Source organism: Schistocerca serialis, chromosome 3, assembly GCF_023864345.2.
Source record: "Schistocerca serialis cubense isolate TAMUIC-IGC-003099 chromosome 3, iqSchSeri2.2, whole genome shotgun sequence".
Lineage (NCBI taxonomy): Eukaryota > Metazoa > Arthropoda > Insecta > Orthoptera > Acrididae > Schistocerca > Schistocerca serialis.
Genome location: NC_064640.1, coordinates 314,832,234 through 314,856,449, shown reverse-complemented (window position 1 = coordinate 314,856,449; position 24,216 = coordinate 314,832,234). Strand labels below are relative to the sequence as shown.

General features: G+C 39.8%; 1 protein-coding gene across 1 annotated transcript in view; it reads left to right on the top strand.

Annotated features, from left to right (window-relative positions):
* LOC126471600 (uncharacterized) overlaps positions 1-24,216 on the top strand; it is a 204,313-nt gene that overhangs the window by 61,819 nt on the left and 118,278 nt on the right. Inside the window, exon 2 of the mRNA XM_050099837.1 lies at positions 20,090-20,151. Within this exon, the coding sequence (XP_049955794.1) occupies positions 20,090-20,151 (62 nt within the window). The remainder of the gene's footprint in view (positions 1-20,089; positions 20,152-24,216) is intronic.

Below are 24,216 nucleotides of genomic sequence, written 5' to 3'. Positions count from 1 at the left end.
TAATTTCCGAAGTGCCCTGTGTTATTATTTTGTGGCTGTTCCGTATTTCTATGTCCCTCTTCCCGTATTGGAGCGCAAGTGTCCTCTGAAATATGTAATTCTTGTATTACTTGTGCCAACTGATCTTGTACTTCCCGGATTTCTCTTTTGTACTGTGCATTGATTTGATTTTGATTTTGTTTGAATTTTCGAATTTGTTCATACTCTTCTGTGTCAGTGAAGCCTATGGGCCTTGTGTCATCCAGATCATCATCTACCTTTGTAGATAAGTTAGTGAACTGATCCGAAAGTTCGGCTACTTTCTCCAATAGTGAACTTATTTCCTCAGTGTGTTTATATGAACCAAGTTTCAAAGTTTCCATTTGTGTTGAAATCGTATCTACTGTGTCCTTTAAGTTTTCCTGAGTTTTCGCAAGTTGCATAAGCGAATCGGTAGATGCAACTGAGTCGGTTTCACCTTGCAAGGTGTCTTGATTTTAATGAACAATAGTTTGCAGTTCCTATATGGATGCTTCGTGATTCTGTTATGCATTTTCATGACGCCAAAACATAGGCTGGAAATGCTCACAAATTTGTGTTTTTACGTCATTACAGACTTTTTGACATTTCGATTCGATTTTAAGTAACTCAGCAGTTAAACCTTCACGTGTTTGTTCAAGCGTGGTGTCTAATTTTTGAAGCTGCTGCTGTGACTGTTTTTTATTTTGTTCCATTGCGTCTAACTGTTGTTGTGTTTGTCTCTGGTGTTGTTCCATTGTGTCTAACTTTTGAAGCTTTTGTCCCATTTGTTGCATTAATTGTAATAACAATGCATTGGTGTCTGAAATATGTTCCTCAGTTCTATTCGGTAGTGCATTTGCACCGGCAGCATTCACATTTGGACAAGCAGAAAATGTGTCTTGACTTATTTGAGAAAACAATGATGACGCAAAACCTGAATCTACAGTATTTGCAAGATTGTGTCCTGTCATTTCGGATTCCTGAGGCGAGCTGTTGCCGCCCGATCGATCGATAATGCTTCCCTATTCTCTAATTGTTTCACTGTCTACACCATTATTTGCCACACGCCCCATTTCCCTATGCACAATCAATAAATTACTACTTTGAATGTATGTTAATTCAATACACGGTGGTGCTGATAAGCTATAATCGTCGTCACTATCATTTCTCAATTTACTTTGGAGCCTAGTGTTACGTTTTTCACACGCCATAATTATCACGTATTTCACACGATAACAAGAAAAGCACAATTTGAAGAGGAAAAACAAGAAAACACATTAGCATCTCGTTAACTGCAAGCGCAGCTGCGAAATACTTGGTGCAAATCTACATGCATGCCACAACTGTTTTACTATACAACAATGAAAAACTACAACTACAAAATAAATTCTCTCTATAATTACGTGCTATCAATAAACAATAGCTACACTAATTACACAAACTACAAGAAAAAATCAGAAGTTTCCAGTGAGGTATCCTCGGCTAAGGGTCGACATATGAAACGTCCCCTTAGAAAAGTTTATGAATTACTGTGCTGATAAACCCCTTACGTTATCTGATTTTCAAACAGCTGAGCAGAAATGAACGTACTCAGACATTTCGCTCTTTACCTATTCTGATCAACACTAAACTGACACACATTTTTTTTTTTACCGCAACGCAATCTGACTGTCAATAATCCCTACAAAAGAATGGCCCTGACTAACAATAACCTATACCTTTCATGAATCACTTACCTCACAAAAATCTTCGTTACTCGAACTACTGCAATACAGCGAGCGCCAGTACTGCCAGCTAAATAAAATAATCTAACTACTGAAGGCACTAACTAGTGATAGGCATAGTTAGCAAATGAAAGATTTTGATGGAGAACAAACAATGTATTTACCTTAATAGTGTTCAAAAGTCATTATATATATATATATCAGTTCATGACATCCAGTCTTACAAATCTACTGTCTCTGATGGACACACGTCCAGATCATCCACTCTCAAAACTCCGCCATCTCTCTCCCCACATCAACCACTGTTGGCGGCTCACCTCCAACTGCACAACGCTATGCGCTGTTCACATCCAACTGCCCACCACTACAATGGCGAATATTCCAACAATACCAACCAGCCACAGACTTCACACAGCACAGTCAGTGATTTTCATATAGAGCGATACGTGGCGTTACCAACATAAAAACCTAAACAGCTTACTTACATTGTAACTCTAATCATTTACGCATCTGCCAGTTGTATGTATGTGTACAAAGTTACATCGACATTAGACCGCGTCTTTCAGGTGCTGTACACTTGTTTTGTCAGGAATTGTATATAATTGCACATCCTCGTGTCTTACACATGTTCTTAGTTGAAATCATTCATAAGTTTTGAAACGCATATTTTCAGATTTTCAAAAGTTAGTAACAAAGGATAGATGAGAAACCGTTTCTTTCAATCCATGAAGATACCCGTATCAGATAACTGCAAGACTTGCGAAAAACATTGCCATAAGCGCTCTGCTGCCAAGCATCTACGTAAATCATGATTTAGAGGCATTACGGGCACAAAAGCAGCTCTTTACCAGCTCATAGCGATCACAGTACTGCGACAGGCTCCAATTCTGTGCTGTTCTCGCCAGATCTGAAGGTGAATCGGTGATAGAGGAGCGTGATTGCGAGACAAGAACGACTCCCTTAGCAGCTCCCATTTCTTTCCCTGTTGCCTTCATCTTCCTTCAGCCTTTATTATGCTTACATTCCCTTCTACTCCGTACTTTACTGCATCTTATAATGTGTTTAAAATCTGCTTAAAGCGATCTCTTACAGCCCAAGAATTCTTTGTTTTCCAAAACGCAAGACGATAATGCGTTAGTACAATGAAGTAAGCAACACAATTTATCGAAGCAGTGTGGTCTCGTCCGTCCTAGGTAGTCTCCTGGCACGGCCACGACATTATCTTTCTCTCTGGCTTCCACTAATAAACCTGCAGACACAATTTTTGAAAGATGGAACACCCATTCGTAATTAAACTTCCGCTGCTTGAGAGGGCCTCGATGAAAACCGAGTGATATTAGGAAAATAAGCCTTTGTAGAAACATTTTTAGGGACATGTGGAACAGAAATAACGAATAACCCGTTGAAAGAAACGCTTTTTAATTTCCACGTGAGAGGGTTCAAATCTGGTGATCTTGTTGATTACGCATTTTGAAACGGTCGACCAATGATTTAATTTGCTCCTGGGAGAGACCGACGGCCATTTGCGCCATAAATTGTTGAGGAAGTTACTGTTCTCATGGCTAGAATTCCGGACATAATGTGCGATCTTCAGGCAGTGCAAGAGCTGTGTCACGACAGCTGGACGGTCCATGGTCCACCGTTCTAAACCTGCTGCGAAAAATTCTGAAACTGTAACCGCACAAACTTCGTACTACTACCAACTTTTGCCGCGCAACGCATATATTCGTGAAGACTTTGCTCTTGTGTGTCTTGCAAGGGTTGAAGTTGACGACATGTGGTCTTGGCACATTTTGTGGAGTGATGAAGCACACTTTACGCGCAGTGGGGGCAGTGAACACACACAGTTGTTGCATTTGGGATTTGTCACCACAGCGTGAACGCGTCACTGCGTGATGCGACCACAGCACAGTTCATGATTTTTCTTTGGGGAACTCGGACCCTAAGACCAAGGAGATGAAGCGTGAATCGCACACGTTTCTGTCATCTGCTTCGTCAGCATATGATCCCTGCTCGTCTGGATAAATGTACCTTAGACTCAACTGTTTTGACGCAACGGTGGAGGTCCACCTCTCATTTCTGTTGAGGTCACTCGGTTATTCCGTAACACATTTGGAGAAAACCGAATCATTGGCAACTCGTTGGAAACCTGCGTACTCAGTAAGATCACCAAGTTTGAACATTCTCATGTGGAAATTAAAATGTGTTTCCTTCAACGGTTTTTTGCTCTTTATTTCTCTTCCGCGTGTTCTTAAAAATGTTTTCACAAAGTTTCAATCTCTCACGTCTTACGATCACTCGTTTTTTATGGGAGGTCCTCTTAAATTACGAAAGTTTAACTATAACCACACTGTAAATCAGCTTCATATATCTGGTTACTTTACAAATGAGTCTATGCGTTACATATTTGACGCTAAGTATTTAAGCGAGAAAATGTTTGAAAATTGTGTGTTAAGTTTGTTGGTATTCGCTAAGTGCTTTCATTATCAAACACTTGAATATAGTGTGGGTAATCTTCGCTTCGGTTTAAGCAAAATCTAGTTTTTCGCACATTTCATGTCGTACAATGATAAAATTTTGCAACTATATCCGGTGATATATGTGTATATTGTGTGCAAAATGTGCTAAGAATAGCTTTAGTTGTAAAGAAGTAATAAATTAAAACGCCGTGCCTGATGCTGAAGTGTTACTGCATAAACAGCGGACGTATAGTAAGCTATAAACCTTCCTTTCCATGGCCTTATTTTATGAGCGGTGTCAGCGAGAAAAAGTTTCGTAAAGATTTGAAATTGTTTTCAAAATTTCCCGAGAGCAGCTAAGTGTTCTTATTCTCAAACACAGAATGAATATACTCCGGGTAATTTGCGTATCGTGATTTACACTTCCTCAAGACATACACAAAGTGTCTGTGTTTCACCCAAAGATAAGATTATACCTCTTACTAACTAGGTTGTGATAGCATTTTAAATTTTTAAATTCGGTCTATAATTATACGAAACAATGCAAATCAAAGTTTTGTTGCGTGTGGCAGCCGTAAGGTAGGCAACCTACAAATGGATCTAGTATAGCCGTTTAGTAATGGTGGTACTGCGTTATGGGGAGGGGGAGGCGGGAATTTGGATCACATGATAAGAAAAAGACAAAAAAGACAAAGCTGTTTCGTTGTAGCATTTCTAATTAAAACCCGTTGTTTCCAGCTAAACGCACAAATTCATCCGTTAAGTAAAAGTTCCCGTGCGTCCTTATTACTACGATTTTTTTAAAAGGACATGATGTTATGTATTATATAGTCAAACGCCTAGGACAAAAATAGCGTCTCAGTACCTCAAATTTGTGGGCATTTATGAATAAACTTGTTTAATAAACTGCTTATGTCTTTTACACTAGGAAGTAACATTATAAGTTCTTTATTGCCGGTAAGTGTTATGTGATGTATTCGGATAAAAAATAGGAGCGCACAACTTTCAGCGATGACGAAAACGCGACCAGATGCTGCTTACTGTGCGGGCATTCGTGGATCACAGTTTACATGACTGCTTATCCGTTAAAAGGCTCTCACAGACAGCCTTCAATTCGAGGTAGCCTCATTTCACGGGCTTTTCACGAATGTATTTAAAAAGTCAGTCCCACGTAGGGAACCATATTCCTCTACATTCGGATACTTCCCCATGCCATTCTTGATGGATATTTTAAAAGTTATAAAAATTTTTAGATTGAAATTCTAGTTACTGAATTGAAATTGAGCATTCATTGGTCAGTCACAACTATTTCTTCGTTTCCACACATTGCAACGGAAGTTCAAAGCTACCAAAACTGTTTGGAGCATGAAGAGGTATGTTCTGTAGCTTTTGCAAAGAAAATGGATCACATTGTAGCACACTCGTTCCCTAGACGACAAAATGCTCCCTGCCCCTAGGATTTTTCAACCCGTTTAAAGTCATCTATTTAATTAATTATATTCTTCAAGAAAGAAACACGTGTAACACATAATCTTCATTTAATTTCTAAGCATTCACCTTTCACAGAACAACAGTACAATGCCAGAAGAAGTTCACCTCCATTCACATACACTTCAAAAGATAAGTCTACCGAGTACACACCACCAATAACATATTAATATCACCATGTGGCTGGGTTCAAAAATGTGACCACTACAGCAAGGAACAAGTACGTACAACACACACGCCGAAATTTATGAGTGCAGAATTGTTAGTTTTTCCATTATCAGTTCAGTCTTCAAAATTTGTAACTTCCATTCGTGGCGCAAAAACTGGGAAGGAGATAACGTCCGGGCATTCCGGAATTCCCTGCGCACCTTCGACGAGGCACAAATCTGTCGTCCTTTTTACCTAATTTGCGGGGCGTCGGATCGAGAGTCTGTCATTTATGTCTTCAATCGCGTGTGCGCTCTCGATTCAACGTTAACCAGTCAGTTGGCGCGTCTGTACCACAAGCGACTGCTTCTCGTGTGCTGTAACGGCTCCTCTTATACCCAGTTGGGGCGTTTACCAACAATACGTACGATTTTAGGTAACAGTCTGCATAAACACATTCGCAGAGTATCTTCTCCAAATAGAAATCGTGATGTTTGACTTTTTGTAAATACCGAACGCCACGTTTTGCGTGTTGCGACATCACTTTGCACTTTTAGCTATCTCCTATTACCAAATAAATGTCTCAAGAATGACATACCAATTTTTCCAAATTCAGTATTCACTTCCATTCTTCAAAAACTAATAACAGTTTTCTTTAAAGTAATTGACACGTGTCGATTCGGAAAACCTGCAATAGAATCTGAATTTTCCAGGTAAATATTTAATTATTTACTGTGCGGTGCACATTATAATTATTATAAATAAATTTTCTACCTCTGACAAGAGCACTGTGCCTGCTCATCATCATCCATTTCTTCCAAATTTGTTATATGCAGGGTTTGGTCAGAAATGAAAGCTACAGAATTGGGAGCTCCAGAAGGCTGAACGTTGGTAAAAATAGCATTTTTGGCGGGAGACGGGTTGGAGGGGAGGGGGGGGGGGAAGGACATGAGCCACTCATGTTGAAGTGGTTTCCAGGTAGGATTTGTCGCAGCGGAAAGAGTGCAGAACAGTAATCCTAGGGTCGTTGTAGCGAGTCCGTATTCGGAATTTTTTCCTTTCTGTTCTCAATTTTTACGTTACTTCCACTACAAACAAAACGAAATACCCCTCAGTATAACGTATTTGTTAGTATTTTCATAAAAGGTATGAAAAAAAGGGCAAAGAAAAACTTTGGATTGCAGATAAATTCCCAGGAAAGGATTATAATTAAGGCGTACACAATACCTTCGTATATAAAATTTGATGCTTCTATCATTTTATGGTTGATGATTTTCACGTTCTCGGATGATATTGTTTGTAAAAACAGAGAAAGTAGTAATCTCCTCTGCATGTTTCACACCTTAAAAACGTCGTAATTTTACAGTTACATAGTGTTCGAAGTTCCCGCATAAAAACAAACTTGGATTACGATCATAAAAGGTTCTGTCATCGCGCGGTTTGATAGGAAATCATGCGTAATGTATCATTTCGCCAAATATCGGCAGGGATAGCTGATGATGTACAGTGGAATACGTTTTCATGCAGTCTTTGCAGGATGTGATATTTTTTTCTCTCTCTATGAAATAAGGTCTGTTTTGAATCTTTTTGATCCATTTCTTTACCTGGCGAGAAATGCAGACATCTCTCGGTTGCACCAGCGGAGCGCATTTGGAGAGTGCCACTTAAATATTGCACGATGGCAGCACTTCTTTGTTAAAAATCTCGTTAATTGTGGATTGGTTTGTGCTTCCTACGAGTTAATTAACAGAAGAAATTTGTTCTTTTGCACGTAGAGCAGCATGACATTAATGATAAAATTTTTGTATAAGGCTGTTGTATAAGTTTCCATATTTTGATGAAGTAATGACGATATTCCTTTCCCTTGCCGTTTCATGCCTTTTTGTGAAAAAAATAATATACACAATATATTGAGCTTTATTTCACTTTGTTTGCAGTGTAAGTAACGTAAAAGTTGAAAATAAAAAAGTTTACCCATCCCATGAACCTCGGATTACCGTTGCGTACTCTTTCAACTACAACAACCGCTGCCCGGAAACCAGCTAAACATAAATGGCTCATTCTTCGGCGACTCGTGCCAAAAATGTATTTTTCCCTTAAGGCTTCGCCATCTGGAACTTCTGCCACTTTCATTTCTAGCCGAGCAGGTATCATAAATATGGACGAAATCGGTGGTGACGAGTATGCACGATGCCCTTGTAAGATTAAATTAATTTTTAATAGATTCATTCTACAGTACAAGATTTATGTTATTAATCTCTCGTAATTGTTACTAATTCTTTGTCATTTAACTACGTTTTTACTAGGTCGCTTTCTTGTCTGTCTGTCTGTTCGGTTCAAATTTTGCAACTGATTTTAAATTTCTCGGCGAGCTAGAGTCTTGAAATTTTATACATAGTGCAGAAACGGTCTACAATGCTACATTAACTCTCCATCTTGTGTGGTGTGTGACAAAGTGTACTTTGTTTATTACTGGTGATTACCATTTTTCCTGTCCCAGTCGCAAATAGTTCGCGGAAAGCACTATTGCTGGTAAACCTTTGTGCGAGCGCGTATCTCTCTAATTTTTAACTTCACTTTTTTCGTGAGATATACATAGGACGAAACAATATATGTGTGCAGTCAGGTAAAAATAAACTGAAATAAACGTAAATTTACCCTGTGTCTCTGTTGTAAACTCATTAAATTTTGGAACTAGGTTGAAACATTTCACACACACATGGCTAAAACGTAGAAAAAAATAATTTGAATAAAAGTAAATGTTTAATATACCGCATTTTCCTGAAAATGTATGATTATGAATTTTTAATAGCTATGTAAACACTTGTAAGACTTAAAACTAAAATCGTGGGGCGCATGCAATACGTAATTTATGCATTAACAGTTTAACTCATTACTCTTACACTACTTACCAACTGATGCATGAATAGTCCAACTCCTTTCTGTTATCTATTTTTCATGCACCCTACGATTTTCATTTTAAATCTGACAAGATTCTCTTAGCTACTAAAAATTCACAGTCACACGTATTCAGGGCTTTCCCTATAGGATTATGATTCTGTATGTTCCTAGTAAAAATATTGTACCGCTTTTGGTCTAATTTAAGAACAAATTTTATTAAAATCCATCAGTATTTAAATAATTATTACTTTCATAATATTACCCTTCTTTTGGTGTTCTTATTTTATTGGACCTGTTTTTTCTTCTTTTCCTTTTAATTCTTCTGCAACGATTTGTTATACTGTTGGGCTGCTGAGGTTCTGTATTGGGCTGTGCCTATATGGGCTGCAACATATATGCACTACTATTGTGAAAGGTTTTGTAACTATAACTTACATGTAAACAAAAAAATTGAAACGAATCATTTACGAAACGTTCTTTGAACATATCCTCCCAAAGTTGCGTTACGAAGCACCGTTGACATTTCGTCTCCATAGGATTACAGAAAACCTAAACTGGAACCATCAAATTAAAAATTTGGTGGGAAGGCGATTATAGACTGCGTTTTATCGGCATGATACTTAGAGGATCCAACAAATTTACAGAAGACACTGCAAGAATGATGGTTGTCTGTCCTCTTCTGAAGTTTTGCTGCATGGTATGGGATCATTACAAGGAAGAAATGACGGAGGACATCGAAAAAGTTCAAAGAAATACCGCTGGTTTTGTATTATCGCGAAATAGTGGAGAGAGTGTCGCGGATGCGGTACGGGAGTTGGATTGGCAATCGTTAAAAGCAAAGGCGTTTTTCGTTGCTGCGAAATCTTTTTGCGAAATTTTCGTCACAAATTTTCTTTCCAGAAATCGAAAATGTTTTTTGACTCCCACCTACATAGTGGGGAAGTCAGATTTTTCACAGAAAGACTGGAACGTTCGTACTTCCAAGGACTGCCGGCACGGAAACTCAACATGTTCTGTCAGAGGGTTATCTGCCCGCTGTAATAAAAAAAAACTGAGTAAATACATCAACGACGAACTGAAACGGGTGTCAAGCGACGTCCGCCCCGAGCAGATGCAACGAAAGAAAACGAACAAAAAAACGCCGGCACGGTAGCTCAGCGTGTTCGGTCTGAGGACTGCGTGCTCTCTGTAATAAAAAAGAATCAACGATCAACTTTAACGGATGTCTTGTGACGTCCGCCCAGACAAACGCAACGAACAATATCGAACAAAATGAATTTTTAAAAAAAGTACTATTCGAACGTGGAATATTTCGAGAAATAGTCTGAAAGTAGTTCGATGAACCCACTGCCAAACAGCTAAATGGGAACTGCGGAATAGTCATGTACATGTAGTTTCAGCCTCCTGTTCTGTTCAGGTCTAATTGACTCAGAAGCAACATTCATTTAGAATTGCATTTATTATAAAATGAGATAAGTTTGTGAAGTCACTGATTTTGTTTGTAATTACAAGAGTTGTTTGAGATCCAGAAATGTTTCTTATTGCTCATAATAATTTTGCCAAAACTAGTAGTTCTGACATATGTAAAGTTCAAGTCAGTATGGCCCAAATAGCAATCCGTTTACTTTATCGTCTGACATTAATATTAATACACCCGCTAAAGTGCAGAAAATACTCTTTATTACACAATAATGATGGATACACAATTATTACCTGACAGTTCAAAAAATCAGTCTGCCCCATCTTCTCTTAAAATTGTAGATGCACACTATGAGAAGAATCCAAATAGTCTGTGGTCATGCAAGTCCATCAGCAACTGTGTATTCACACTCCACAGAGTTTTCCAAGTGAGCTACAGTAAGCTTCCTGGTCACGTGCACGAAACATAAGTGGGTAGATACTAGAGCACAGAGTGAGGTAGCTGATTTTATTCTCTTCATTACCTCAGAGACTAGGTCCATGTGATTGCTCGTGGTTGCCTCTTACCGGATACAGGTGAAGTAATTGGGAACATAAATCGCAGAAGATTGACCTCACTGTCTGAGCACACAGATATGGCTGTATCCATTCTGAGTGTAACTACCATGTTACACTTATGTGCTGCCAAGTATTTAATTTCATACATCAAAGCCGGCTGCGGTAGCCGAGTGGTTCAGTCTGGAACCACGCAGCTGCTGCGGTCGCAGGTTCGAATCCTGTCACGCGCATGGATGTGTGTGGTGTCGTTAGGTTGAAATACTTCCAAGTTCTACGGGACTAATGACCTCAGATGTTAAGTGCCATAGTGCTTAGAGCCATTTGTACCATACATAAAAAGCAAATACTGTAAGCAGCTGAATTGTTTTACATGTTCACATTCATGGAGTTCCGAAGACAAAGAACTTTGTGGATCATTTTACTGGTTTAATGTTGGAACTCAGATCCCGAATACTCTCCATGACAAACAAATCACTAACTGAGATTAAGATAAAAGCAATTGTAATGTATGAGTTATGGTTATGAAAGACAGGATTTGGTCATTGCTACAGCCCACAGTCTGTCAGCAACAACAACAAAAAATTACTCTCTCAAGAAATAACAGTACACAATGGTATTTACGACCTCTTCTGCAACATACCCGTCTTACTACTGTCAACGTAAACAAGGAAAATGTATGCAGCCATCAGAATAACTAACAAGCATAGCGCCTTTAAAGAACCGTTTATACAACAACTGAAAATGAAATTATTGACATGGCAAACATTAATGGCGAGCGAGTTTGCGGCCAACAACGGATAAATATCGACAATGGTCAAAAAAAAAAAAAATGTTCAAATGTGTGTAAAATCTTATGGGACTTAACTGCTAAGGTCATCAGTCCCTAAGCTTACACACGACTTAACCTAAATTATCCTAAGGACAGACACACACAACCATGCCCGAGGGAGGACTCGAACCTCCGCCGGTACCAGCCGCACAGTCCATGACTGCGGCGCCTCAGACCGCTCGGCGACAATGGTCCGTTTTCAACATATCTCCGATTGTTGTTTCCCGTCGATGTATATCGATCATATGACGACCCTTCAGTATATTTTGGGATAAGGAAATGGGTACCGGAATATACTTCGATGGACAAAAAAAAAAAAAAAAATTCAAATGGCTCTGAGCACAATGGGACTTAACATCTGAGGTCATCAGTACCCTAGAACTTAGAACTACTTAAACCTAACCAACCTAAGGACATCACACACATCCATGCCCGAGGCAGGATTCGAACCTGCGACCGTAGCGGTCGCGCGGTTCCAGACTGTAGCGCCTTCGATGGACAGTCTTGTTAGAGACATTTACTAAAATATCACAAGTTGGGGGGATTAAATAAGAAATAAATTAGAGAACAACTGTGACGTGCGCTATCTTATCAAAAATATTCCGAAACTAATATGTAATGTAGATTTGACCACTGTCTGTCATAAAAGGCAGATCCGCCAGTGCAAAAGAAGGCGAGGAGTACTGTGTAATCCGAAGAGAAGCTGTAACAGCAAAATGGGTCTATCTGGAAACCTCTGTGACTTGGAACGTGGAAAAGTCATTGGATGTCACCTGAGTAAAAAATCCATTAGGGATATTTTAACCCTTATAGAGCTCTTCAAGTCGATTATTGGTGATGTGATTGTGGAAGGGAAAAGCGAAGGAATAACAGCAAATAAACCAAGACCAGGCAGACCTCATGTACTGGCGGAAAGGACGTCGAGCAGTGCGGAGTGTGGTTGTATATAATCGTATGAAATTAGCGGAAGAAATCACTCGTGAGTTTAAAAGTGTTACAAGCAGTCTTACTAGCGCAATGACTGGGCGCAGAGTTTAAAAATGTGGGTTATAATGGTCGAGCTACTCGTCATATGCCACGCATTCTTGTAGTTAATGCTAAGCGACCGCTGTGGCCGAGCAGTTCTAGGCACTTCAGTCCGGAATTGCGCTGCTGCTACGGTCGCAGGTTCGAATCCTGCCTCGGGCATGGATGTGTGTGATGTGCTTAGGTTAATTAGGTTTAAGTACACTACTGGCCATTAAAATTGCTACACCAAGAAGAAATGCAGATGATAAACGGACATTCATGGGACAGATATATTATACAAGAACTGACATGTCATTACATTTTCACGCAATTTGGGTGCTTAGATCCTGAGAAATCAGTACCCAGAACAACCACCTCTGGCCGTAATAACGGCCTTGATACGCCTGGGCATTGAGTCAAACAGAGGTTGGATGGCATGTACATGTACAGCTGCCCATGCAGCTTCAACACGATACCACAGATCATCCAGAGTAGTGACTGGCGTATTGTGACGAGCCAGTTGCTCGGCCACCATTGACCAGACGTTTTCAATTGGTGAGAGATCTGGGGAATGTGCTGGCCAGGGCAGCAGTCGAACATTTTCTGTATCCAGAAAGGCCCGTACAGGACCCGCAACATGCGGTCGTGCATTATTCTACTGAAATGTATGGTTTCGCAGGGATCGAATGATAAGTAGAGCCACGGGTACTAACACATCTGAAATGTAACGTCCACTGTTCAAAGAGCCGTCAATTCGAACAAGAGGTGACCGAAACGTATAACCAACGGCACCCCATATCATCATGCCGGGTGATACGCCAGTATGGCGATGACGAATACACGCTTTCAATGTGCGTTCACCGCGATGTCACCAAACACGGATGCGACCATCACGATGCTGTAAACAGAACCTGGATTCGTCCGAAAAAATGACGTTTTGCCATTCGTGCACCCAGGTTCGTCGTTGAGTACACCATCGCTGGCGCTCCTGTCTGTGATGCTGCGTCAAGGGTAACCTCAGCCACGGTCTCCGAGCTGAAAGTCTATGCTGCTGCAAACATCGTCGAACTGTTCGTGCAGATGGTTGTTGTCTTGCAAACGTCTCCATCTGTTGACTCAGGGGTCGAGACGTGGCTGCACGATCCGTTACAGCCATGCGGATAAGATGCCTGTCATCTCGAGGCCGTTGGGATCCAGCACGGCGTTCCGTATTACTCTCCTGGACCCAGCGATTCCATATTCTGCTAACAGTCATTGGAGATCGACCAACGCGAGCAGTAATGTCGCGATACGGTAAACCGCAATCGCGATAGGCTATAATCCGACCTTTATCAAAGTCGGAAAAGTGATGGTACCCATTTCTCCTCCTTACACGAGGCAACACAACAACGTTTCAGCAGGCAACCACGGTCAACTGCTGTTTGTGTATGAGAAATCCGTTGGAAACTTTCCTCATGTCAGCAGGTTGTAGGTGTCGCCACCGGCGCCAGCCTTGTGTGAACGCTCTGAAAAGTTAATCATTTGCATATCACAGCATCTTCTTCGTGTCGGTTAAATTTCGCGTCTGTAGCACGTCATCTTCGTGCTGTAGCAGTTTTAATGGCCAGTAGTGTAGTTCTAAGCCTAGCGGACTGATGACCTCAGATGTGAAGTCTCATAGTGCTTAGAGCCATTTGAACCATTTTGCTAAGCGACGCTTGATATCGTGTAAAGAGCGGCGCCACTGGACAGTGGATGACTGGAAAATAGTGATTTGCATTGATTAATCACGCTTTACCTTGAGGCAATCCGATGAAAGCGCTTGGGTTTGGCGAATGTCTGGAGAACTTTACCTGCTTTCATGTGAAGTGTCAAGAGTGAAGCACACATCAGGTGTTGTTACGGTATGGAGGTTGTTACCGTGGTTAGGGTGGGATCCCATTGTTTTACTTGAAGAATTCTAAATGCGTAAGAATATTACCGTATTACGAACAGTGTACAACAGAAGAACAGTTCACAGACGATGATCGTAGCAGTATGACTGTGAACCCCGCCATAAAACAGCATCTGTGGTACAGTGGTTTCTGGAAATTAATGTTCCCGAAGCGAAGTGGTCTGATCTTCCTGACTCAGTTACAGTGAATGAGGCATCCACAGCGGGTCAGGCACCATCGCCGTCATCCAGATGGTGCAAACTCTCATGATGGCCCGTAATTAACAGACTGAAACCGGTCAGAAATGAACATCGACTATGATCAAGACGGATTTTAAATAACATATCTTTCAGACTGAGCGTAGGTGAGTTGATATCAGTCAAGAATGCTACGAGAAGCTGGATGTTTCTCGGCGATATTACAGAAAGACGAGGCAGGAATGTAGCCACTGTACATGATCGCTGGCAGCAGCGGTCACGAAAACTTACGGTCACAAGAACACAGGGCTCCAGACGGCCACGTGACATTACCGAGAAGGACGACCATCGTGATCGGTGTGAGGCTGTGGCGAATCGTACTGCATCTCCAATGGCAAACTGAGCAGCAGTTGACACCATAGTGACACAACGAACTGGTACAAGTCTATTACTTCTAGGAGAGCTCCGAGCCAGATGCCCTGTAGCGTGCATTCCACTGATCACAAACCACCACCATTTGCGACCTCATGGTGTCAAGAGAGGGCTATTGGAGAGCAAGGCGGAGGTCTGTTATGCTTTTTGATGAAAGCTGGTTCTACCTCGGTGCCAGTGGTGGTCGTGTGTTGGTTAGGAGAAGGCCAGTTGAGGGCCTGCGACCAACCTGTCGACCGGCTAGACACAATGGACCTACACCTGGAGTTATGGTCTGTGGTGCAATTTCGTATGACAGCAGGAACACCAAAGTGGTTATCCCACGCAACCTGACTGTAAAATTGTACTTCAGTCTGATGATTTACCTGTTGTCTTCCATTCATGAACAACATTCTGGGGGGTGTGTAACAACAGGATAACGCTCTCCCACTTACTGCTGTCGTCACCCAACTTGCTGTGCAGATTGTCGACATGTTGTGTTGGCCTGCTCGATCAACAGAGCTGTCTCCAGCCGAGCTCATATGAAACACCGTCGGACAACTCCTGCATCATCCGCAACCAGCATTAATAGTCCCTGTATTGAACGACGAAGTGCAGCAGGCATTGAAATACATTATAGATGATGACATCAGGCACGTGTAAAACATGATGCATGCACGTTTGCATGCTTGCATTCAAAATTCTGGCCTTTACAATGGTTATTAATGTACAAGAATTATAGATCTTCAATTTTTTTCTAATGCTTACATTATCCTATCATCTTCCAATGTTAATCACTCAAATATGTTACCGAGACAAATGTATCTCCGAAATTTCATTACTCTATATTAGTTATTTTTAGTTGTTGAGATATTTTATTCCGTCAGTACACATAGCGACTCAGTCTAATCCATGTATCCATTTCGTCAGGTCCCAACCAGTGCCTCCGGGAAACACTATTGGATGCCTGATGAGCAGCCGGATTACTGTTGTTTTGGAATCCATCTGTCTCCTGAGTATTCCGATCATAGGAACGATGTATTGTTTGTATTCTGGTTCCTGTCTCCGTAGGCGACCGGTTTCAAATTGCCTAACTGCAGCCTCGGTGGTGATGTTTAGTAGTACCCGGCGTTCCCACCCCACAATGTCATGTCGAAACCACAGTCAAGACTAGATTCGCAGACAGCGTCGTCAGTGAAGTACAACACTTAGAATTAAAAGCACATTTACTACTGACACCAATGTACAGGCAGAACAGAACTGAACTGAACTGAACTGAACTGAACTGATCTGATCTCCTGGACGAAGTGCAACTATTTATGAAAACATCAGATATTCAGGACTACTAATATTTGTACAAACGATGAATATTGCAGAATATGCAAACATTACAACATACCACGTTTCTAGAACAATGATGAATACTAAATAACAAATAACCATGATGTGCAGGCTTAAACGGGCGACAAGAAGCTCGAGAGGAAGCAGCCTTAACCACTACGAGACACTGCATGTGTAACAGCTCTTGCAATAGTACATCAAGTACGGTCTTTCTACAACTCAGCGATTCACTAAGTTTATCGCGAATAACCACTAAACCTCTCTGGGAGTTCACAACAAAAGGAAAAATTGTAAAACTGGTGAGGTGTAAATTCTGCACATCACACAATGGCAATAAGACAAACTTGTATTGAAACTCTAAGAGAGATAGTGGCAAAGCTCACGTCACCTGCTTGTGTCCAAACTTCACGCAAAGAATAGCAATATTGTGTTGCAAATTTGTATACACAGTTAGTCTATAATATAATATATTATAATGACATCAGATTTGAACAGCATATTATTGACACAGGGGGAAACGTCATGGAGCAAACAGAAAAACGGCTGTGGTTTGAGTTGATCATTACAGCATCAGCACTGTTCGATGTGCATGACTGCGTAAGTTCGGCAGTCAACAATTGTGGCACTGGTAGTAAAGTGAGCCCATCTACCAAAGCAAGTTCTTATATCAGATGGGATAAATCAGTCTTCAATTGTCCTGGGGCAAGAACCCGCGTAAAAAGCAAAAGACCTAGGTTTTAAATTTTCCTGGTGCCTAAACCCGCATAAAAAGCGAAATGACATCGGTTTCATCGATTTCTAATTGTCATGAGACTAGCGCAAGACATGTTCAACATATTGTCCACCATACTCTGTCACAGCTTGAAATTGAGAAACAGTGTATTCCACAACAGATCGGAGTGTCTTGGAAGTCACATTCAGATTGCTTTCTGCAGTGCTTTCTTTCAATTCAGCTATGTTCGTGATGGGAGCACTGAACGTAACATCTTTCAGATAATCGCATAGCCAGAAGTCACAAGGATTAAAATCACGTGTAGTGAAACGACGGTTGATATTTCCATTATTTCCGAAATGCCTCTCAGCAGCCGCTTCACTGTTTGCGCAAATTGCGGAGGAACTCCATTTTGCATAAGATGATCCTACCCATACATCCAGGCTGTTGAAGGGTTGGAATGACATTAGCGCACAGAAGACTCTCATAGCATTTATCAGGAACGGTACAGATAACAGGACCCGTAGGATTCATCTCCTCGAAAAAATACGGCACTGCGATAAACGACGCCATCAATCCGCACCAGGCAGTTATCTTTGCAGAATGAAATAGTACCGGTTGTTGTGCGTGCAGATTTTTCCGTTGCTCATATTCCGCAATTCTGCATATTGACTTTTCCTTGGAGATGGGAATGGGCTTCGTCTTTTCACAGAATGTTCCATGGCCATTCATTGTTAGCTTGAATGCAAGCAAGAAATTCGAGAGCGAACGTTTATCTTGCTTTTAGGTCAGCAGGGAGCAGCTGTTGAACATGTGTGATTTTGTATGTATAGTAATGCAGAATGTTCCGTAAAATTTTGTGCACCGTGCTCGCAGGCATGTTCAACGTTCGGGCAATTCCCCGTGCACTGCACGTTTGCACGTCACCTCGAATTTTATAATCATTTTTACCAGCCCCTTATCAGGCATAGGACCAGTGCCTTTTTTCATACCTTTGAGTGTCCGGAACGTCTGCAGAGCATGTAGCGCATAGTCACCATTCTTGTAAAAGAGCTTTACAAGTAGCGCACGTCTCTTTGCGGAGACAATCACTTTGGGCGTCTCGGACACAAACTACGGAACAGCCGTGTGCCACGCGTCTATTGGTGGGCATATTCTGACGCTTACAGGTGCATCTATTCGCCAAATTTTAGTTACATTTTTTGTTCTATGACGTTCTTCTCTCTATCAAGAATATTCAGTTCAAATTTTATGTCATTCTGAGCTATGATTCGCTTTCTACAGCGTTTTAAGACTGGAAGTTTAGCTATGGAGACCCTGTATAATTGTCTTGAGCACTTTCTTGTTTTACAATACAATCGCATTACTTATGTATAACAATGCTACTTTAGTGTTTATTATTATTAATATTATTATTATAAAAAAACTTGTGTGCATTTGCACACAGAAATTACTAATTCTTGTGATTTGTTCAATAACTGAAATTCAAAGATTTTTTTTTTTTTTTTTTTTTTTTCTTTTAGAGAGAGGGAGAGAGAAAGAAGGTCAGCATCGGACGTTATATCATCTGTATTTTTTTTTTCATTCCGGTTATCTTCGAAGCGTTATAGGTAGTCATGTAGACTTAGCATAGCGATAACGACAGATACTAGAATATAATCTTGGCAAGCATCAGTTGGTTTGGCTGATGACAGTTGCGCTGTTAGTTAAAATCTGGATCCACAATAAAATACAGATGGGATTACGACTGATGCTGACTTTCTTTCTGTCCTGCACTACATCACGGTCATGAGTCACTTGATTTGTTTTAAGATTGTGCCCAAGTTCAAATAGAATATTTGTGAAGCAAAATAGGATAAAACATCAAAGTTTTAAATGACGGAGCGTGGACACACTTTGCTATCAGCGTAATGAATCATATTTCTATTGAATTTGGGCAGCAATAGATTTGTTCTCTTCCGTAGCCAGCTCGTGCAGTAAACGAGATACCGATGTACGTTTCTTTGGGGTTATGTGAAGATACTAAATTGTGAGTTACCAGTTGATAGGACTGCCGCAGCAGCTATGTTGTTCAGTATCGTACTCTTGAGCAACAGTGTTTTTTCATTGTCTGAATGCAGTGTCTTGCGGAGATACAACTGAGTAAAACCTTCTGGTGCTCCTAGAAACACCGTGTGGCTATACACGAATTACTTATTACTCGTATTTCAATTGATGTGAATTCTTCACAAAATTCAATCCCAACCACAGAAATAGGGGCAACAGGCCAAATGTCAGGGTCAAGTAGGGACCAAGGATTCCTTATATTAAAACACTCAGCAAAATGACTCTGACCACCATCTGAAAGATTGCTGTAGAGTTAGCTCTTTTTCTGTCGAATGAGGAGGTAACTCATCTTTACAGCTTGAAACGTATTTCCTATAACAGATACTCGAAATAATAAACAACAGATAAAAACTTCGATAGATTCCTTTCTGACACTTTTTATAAGTCAAGGGACGATGCATATATATGCTTTTAGAGCTGTTTATATGTTGTGTATACATCATACTTTTTCGATAGTTTGTCACACTTTTCCATAGTTTCGATAAACCAGTTACCTACAATATTTAAATTGTTCATCGCAGAAGCTACTTTATATTAAAGAAACAATAATATGACGAATAATCAGCTGATCTCTCCTAATCGACAAGATACTAGAACTGTTTCCTTGACAAAATCAGCATCGCACTTAGTTTGCTTTCGTGACAGCTGTTCATAAGCGTCAAAACTTTGTGAGTGCATCGCGTTTTGTATGCGTAAAGTGAGCGTCATAAAACAAGACTCACTCAGATGAATAATTTGCACGTGAAACGTTCGAAATCAAAGTGTAAGTCAAATAAACAAATGTGTATATTCTACAACTCTTCATTATAGATACTTGTCCACACAAGAATATAATGATCATCTTACCTGAAAATATTCCCGTCTTTCATTTTTCAGATGGAGAAGTATCTCCGAAACATCAACATCTCTTATCTGGAAGATCTGCAGGTGAACATAACGTAAGTAACCAGCATATAGATTTACAACTAGAAAATAAATACGTGCTAATTCATTCAACATTTCCAATAAGGACTTTAAAAATATCGACGATCAACCATTAACAGAACATATTGTTGAAAATCAGAAATCGAGAAGTAGTATCAAGTTCAGAATTAAAAATTATGGTGGCAAATAATATTTTCCTTCTTTGGTAATACTAGGTACACCATGATAAAAGAACCTTAAGTTTTAGTGCAACTTTGTACCTGAAGCATATCTTTGGAAAGCATATAAAAGCACCACTCCCGCATTAATAAAGATATATTATTCTCAGCATTATGGTATAAAATATATCTGCAGTTGACATGGATAGTTAAAATTACGGACTACCCTTTGTATGATACTTCTCATTCATAATTATAAAAAGCTGCCAAGTAGTTCATATTGCTGTTGAATGAAATAATATTGGATATTTCCATCCCACCTCACAAAAACATTAATCGACAGTTAGCCCTGGATGATAACATCTAAAACTGAACCGTTTAATGTCGAGGGACGCTAACACTTGTGTCTTAGAGTGACTGAAGCAATGAACTACACTACTCGTGAATAACCCTTATCGGTGTAAGATACATGCTGTTGGATTACCAGTACTGCAGAAATTATCAGCAAAGACTTGAAAGCGCTGTATCTGCGAAGTTTCTGCAACTAATTTCAGAATATGGCTAGCATTTAACGTTTTCTTGACAGCCTGCTCGTTAGAGACGGAGTAGTAACCATGTCAGAGAAAGGTGAGTGAAGGGATCGGCTACTAGCATTAATTGATGTAAGGTAACCACAGAAAATCCAAATCACAGTGTACGAAGAAGGAAAAAAGATTAGCCAAGGATGAAGACGGAAGTACTCGTACTTTGTGCCCTCGTATTAAGCGATTTAGGAATCAAAATGTCTGAATGCTCTTTTGGCTCTCCCTCTTCCACAACGCGACTGCAGTGTCGTAGTACATTGTGACACAAGGTTCGTTCGTGCCATTGACATTGAAATTTACGGAATTTACTACATTTTGCGCTGAACCAATTGTAAACTTGTAACGTCCACGTAGGCAACTTAAGTTATTTTTGTACTCTGTATGCAACATGCAAATAACCTTATCTAATGTAGCAAAGGCAGTATCGTTAGAAGTTTCTTCAGAATTTATCTAACTGTAAGCAGATATCACTAAGCTGGAAAAAATTAAAACAAGTTCGATGTTCAGAAAAATTGCCTTCATCTCTTACATTGATCTTTAACTAATTTTTAAATTATTTATATCACCATTATTTTTCTGTACAAGTTATTTCCTTCCTTAAATGTTAGCGATTAAACACTTTTTTTGAAATTAATATCGCATGTCTTCTTAGTCGCACATAAATCAAACTACTTCACCAGTTAAGAACACCGTAGACGTAACTCTATCTTTCATCCCCAACGTTAGTTTTTTGTTGTTTTACCCATTTTATTTACTAGTGTTTTTGTACTTAATTCGACTGTATTCACGATGCCATTAAATATTTTAGAGATTCGGACGTCGTTTCCTAGTTCTAGATGAATTTTAAATTGTTCAAATGGTTCAAATGGCTCTGAGCACTATGGGACTCAACTTCTGAGGTCATCAGTCCCCTAGAACTTAAAACTACTTAAACCTAACTAACCTAAGGACATCACACACAGCCATACCCGAGGCAGGATTCGAACCTGCGACCGTAGCGGTCGCGTGGTTCCAGACTGTAGCGCCTAGAACCGCTCGGCCACCCGGCTGGCTTTAAATTGTTCATCATTGACTTACTACTTCTTTGTAAGTAGCAACTAACCTCCTGTTTCGCTTTTGTGCTTGGCATATTGAGCTGCAAGTGAAATATTGTTTACATTGACATCTATAAATTTACATATTACATTATGTGAAAAACATATTCTGTTGAATTTTATATTTAGAATACTAGAGGTTGAAAATACCGCTTCAGTTGTAAATTTCGTTTATTATCACGACCGGTTTCGGGCTCTCATAAGCACATCCTCAGGTGCCACAATTGTGTTGTGGCCCTCGAGTGCCGCAGTGGACTTGTACTAGGCGCGGTTTGCTACCTGTGAGCGCAGAACAATGAGTTGCGACACCTGAGGATGGGCTTATGAGAGCCCGAAACCGGTCCTGATAATAAAAGAAATTTACAGCTTCATTATTAGATATAACGAATACAGAGGCGTCACCTTCGCTTAGTAGATTAATAACAAGGATTAGTTAATGTCACTCGTTTCACAAAATTAAGTACGAAAATTTATTTTTCTCTAATAATTCAAAAAGTAGATGAGGTATCTTCTGCCATATGGTTTTATGAGAAACTGAACCGACAATTTCAGAAGTAGGACTCTAACTATGCTTTTCTAATATTTCGAAAAAAGTGACCTACAGAACAAATAATTATATACAGAGGAAGCAGGACAAGCCAACACGAGCACAGAAAAACACAACATATCTGATATTTACAAACTGACAGTTTAGGGCTGACAATTGGTATATATTGGACGGACAAGCGAAATTTCAATATTAGATACATTGAACACAAAAGAGCGCTAAAAAGTAGCAGCTGTCATTCTACATTCGCTGAGCACCGTATGTACATGAATCATAAAATAGCAGACATCAACGCTGACGTAAGGATTATCATACACAGCAAAATTAACGATTACGGAAAAGCACCAAATACAAAAAAAGGATAGTGGAAGGAAAGGATATAATGAACGAATAAACTATTATCTGCAACGCAACTCTATTCTCTGCTCTCAGAAACTGTTAGATCACGCTGAGCTACACGCATACAGTCTTCAGCATAGAATTAATTCATGTCTGGCCCAACCCTAACACCCCTGTCGTAAATTTTCGATGTAAATCAGTTTCCCACATTAAGTACTGTATTCTGTAAGGTTGCAGATGACACACTGTGAAAGACAAACGACTGTAATGAAAACCTAAAAAACCATGAATACCGCAGCATGTGGTAACAAAGTAGATATAAATATCTTGCTTGTTTTCGAATTAGTGAATACTTCCTTAAAAACTCGAATCTAGGTATGTACAGACAGTAAAGAGATGTTTCCTGTTCTTTAATAGAAAGAAAGAAAAATCAACTGAAACATGTCTGGGTACGAGAAGAAAAAAGCGTTTTGCTGAATACAGATCCCATCCATAAAGAAATTTGCAAGCACTGACACATGAGCTTAAACCAGAGATACATTTATCTCGGAAAAAGAAGTTTATGAATGAAAAAATACACGGTACTTGCGTACTGGTAATCGTCAATAATACTTATTATTTCACAAACCGGTTTACAGCTTTTACAGAACAACTGTTGTAGAGTGTCATGTAGTTCCGTATTTAATGTGTCCCATGCGTTATCTAGCCAAAATATTTTATACTGCATTTTTAGTTGAATAACCCCTATCGCTCTAGTTAATAATTAACAACTGTCATCTCTGTAAACCAACAGAGGTACTCTGTGGTTGCACTAGTTTAAAATCTTTTATCCCATAGAAATTTTAAAGCCACCCATATTCATCTTACTACTTGATGAGAACGAAACAGCCATAAATATTGTAGAATATTTCACAGGTGAAGAGTGTTCTTTCATTCATAATGTACAAAATATTCTACCATGAACCGACGGATTAGTCAGTTAATGTCAAAAACAAGTTGTTGACAAAAAAAATAATACTATCTTTAGAAGTCACCCATGATGTACCATAACGATGGCGTACTCTTAGGTCATTGCGATACTGAAGGACAAAACATGTTATATACGCGCTACCGTTCGTAGTTGTGCTGTGTGCCTCTCACGTCTCAATAATAGGCTAAAATATTCAGGTATAAATAGAAAAAACTGCACGAAGTCTTATTACCATATATTAGTGGCTATTGGTAATATGTAATATCTGCCTAGAATTAAAACACCGCACCGTATATTAATAATTACATACTATTATAGTGTATTCCGATATGATAAAATTCGCATGCATTAGTACAACTCAGGAGGCCATACTGAAATTTGCATTGC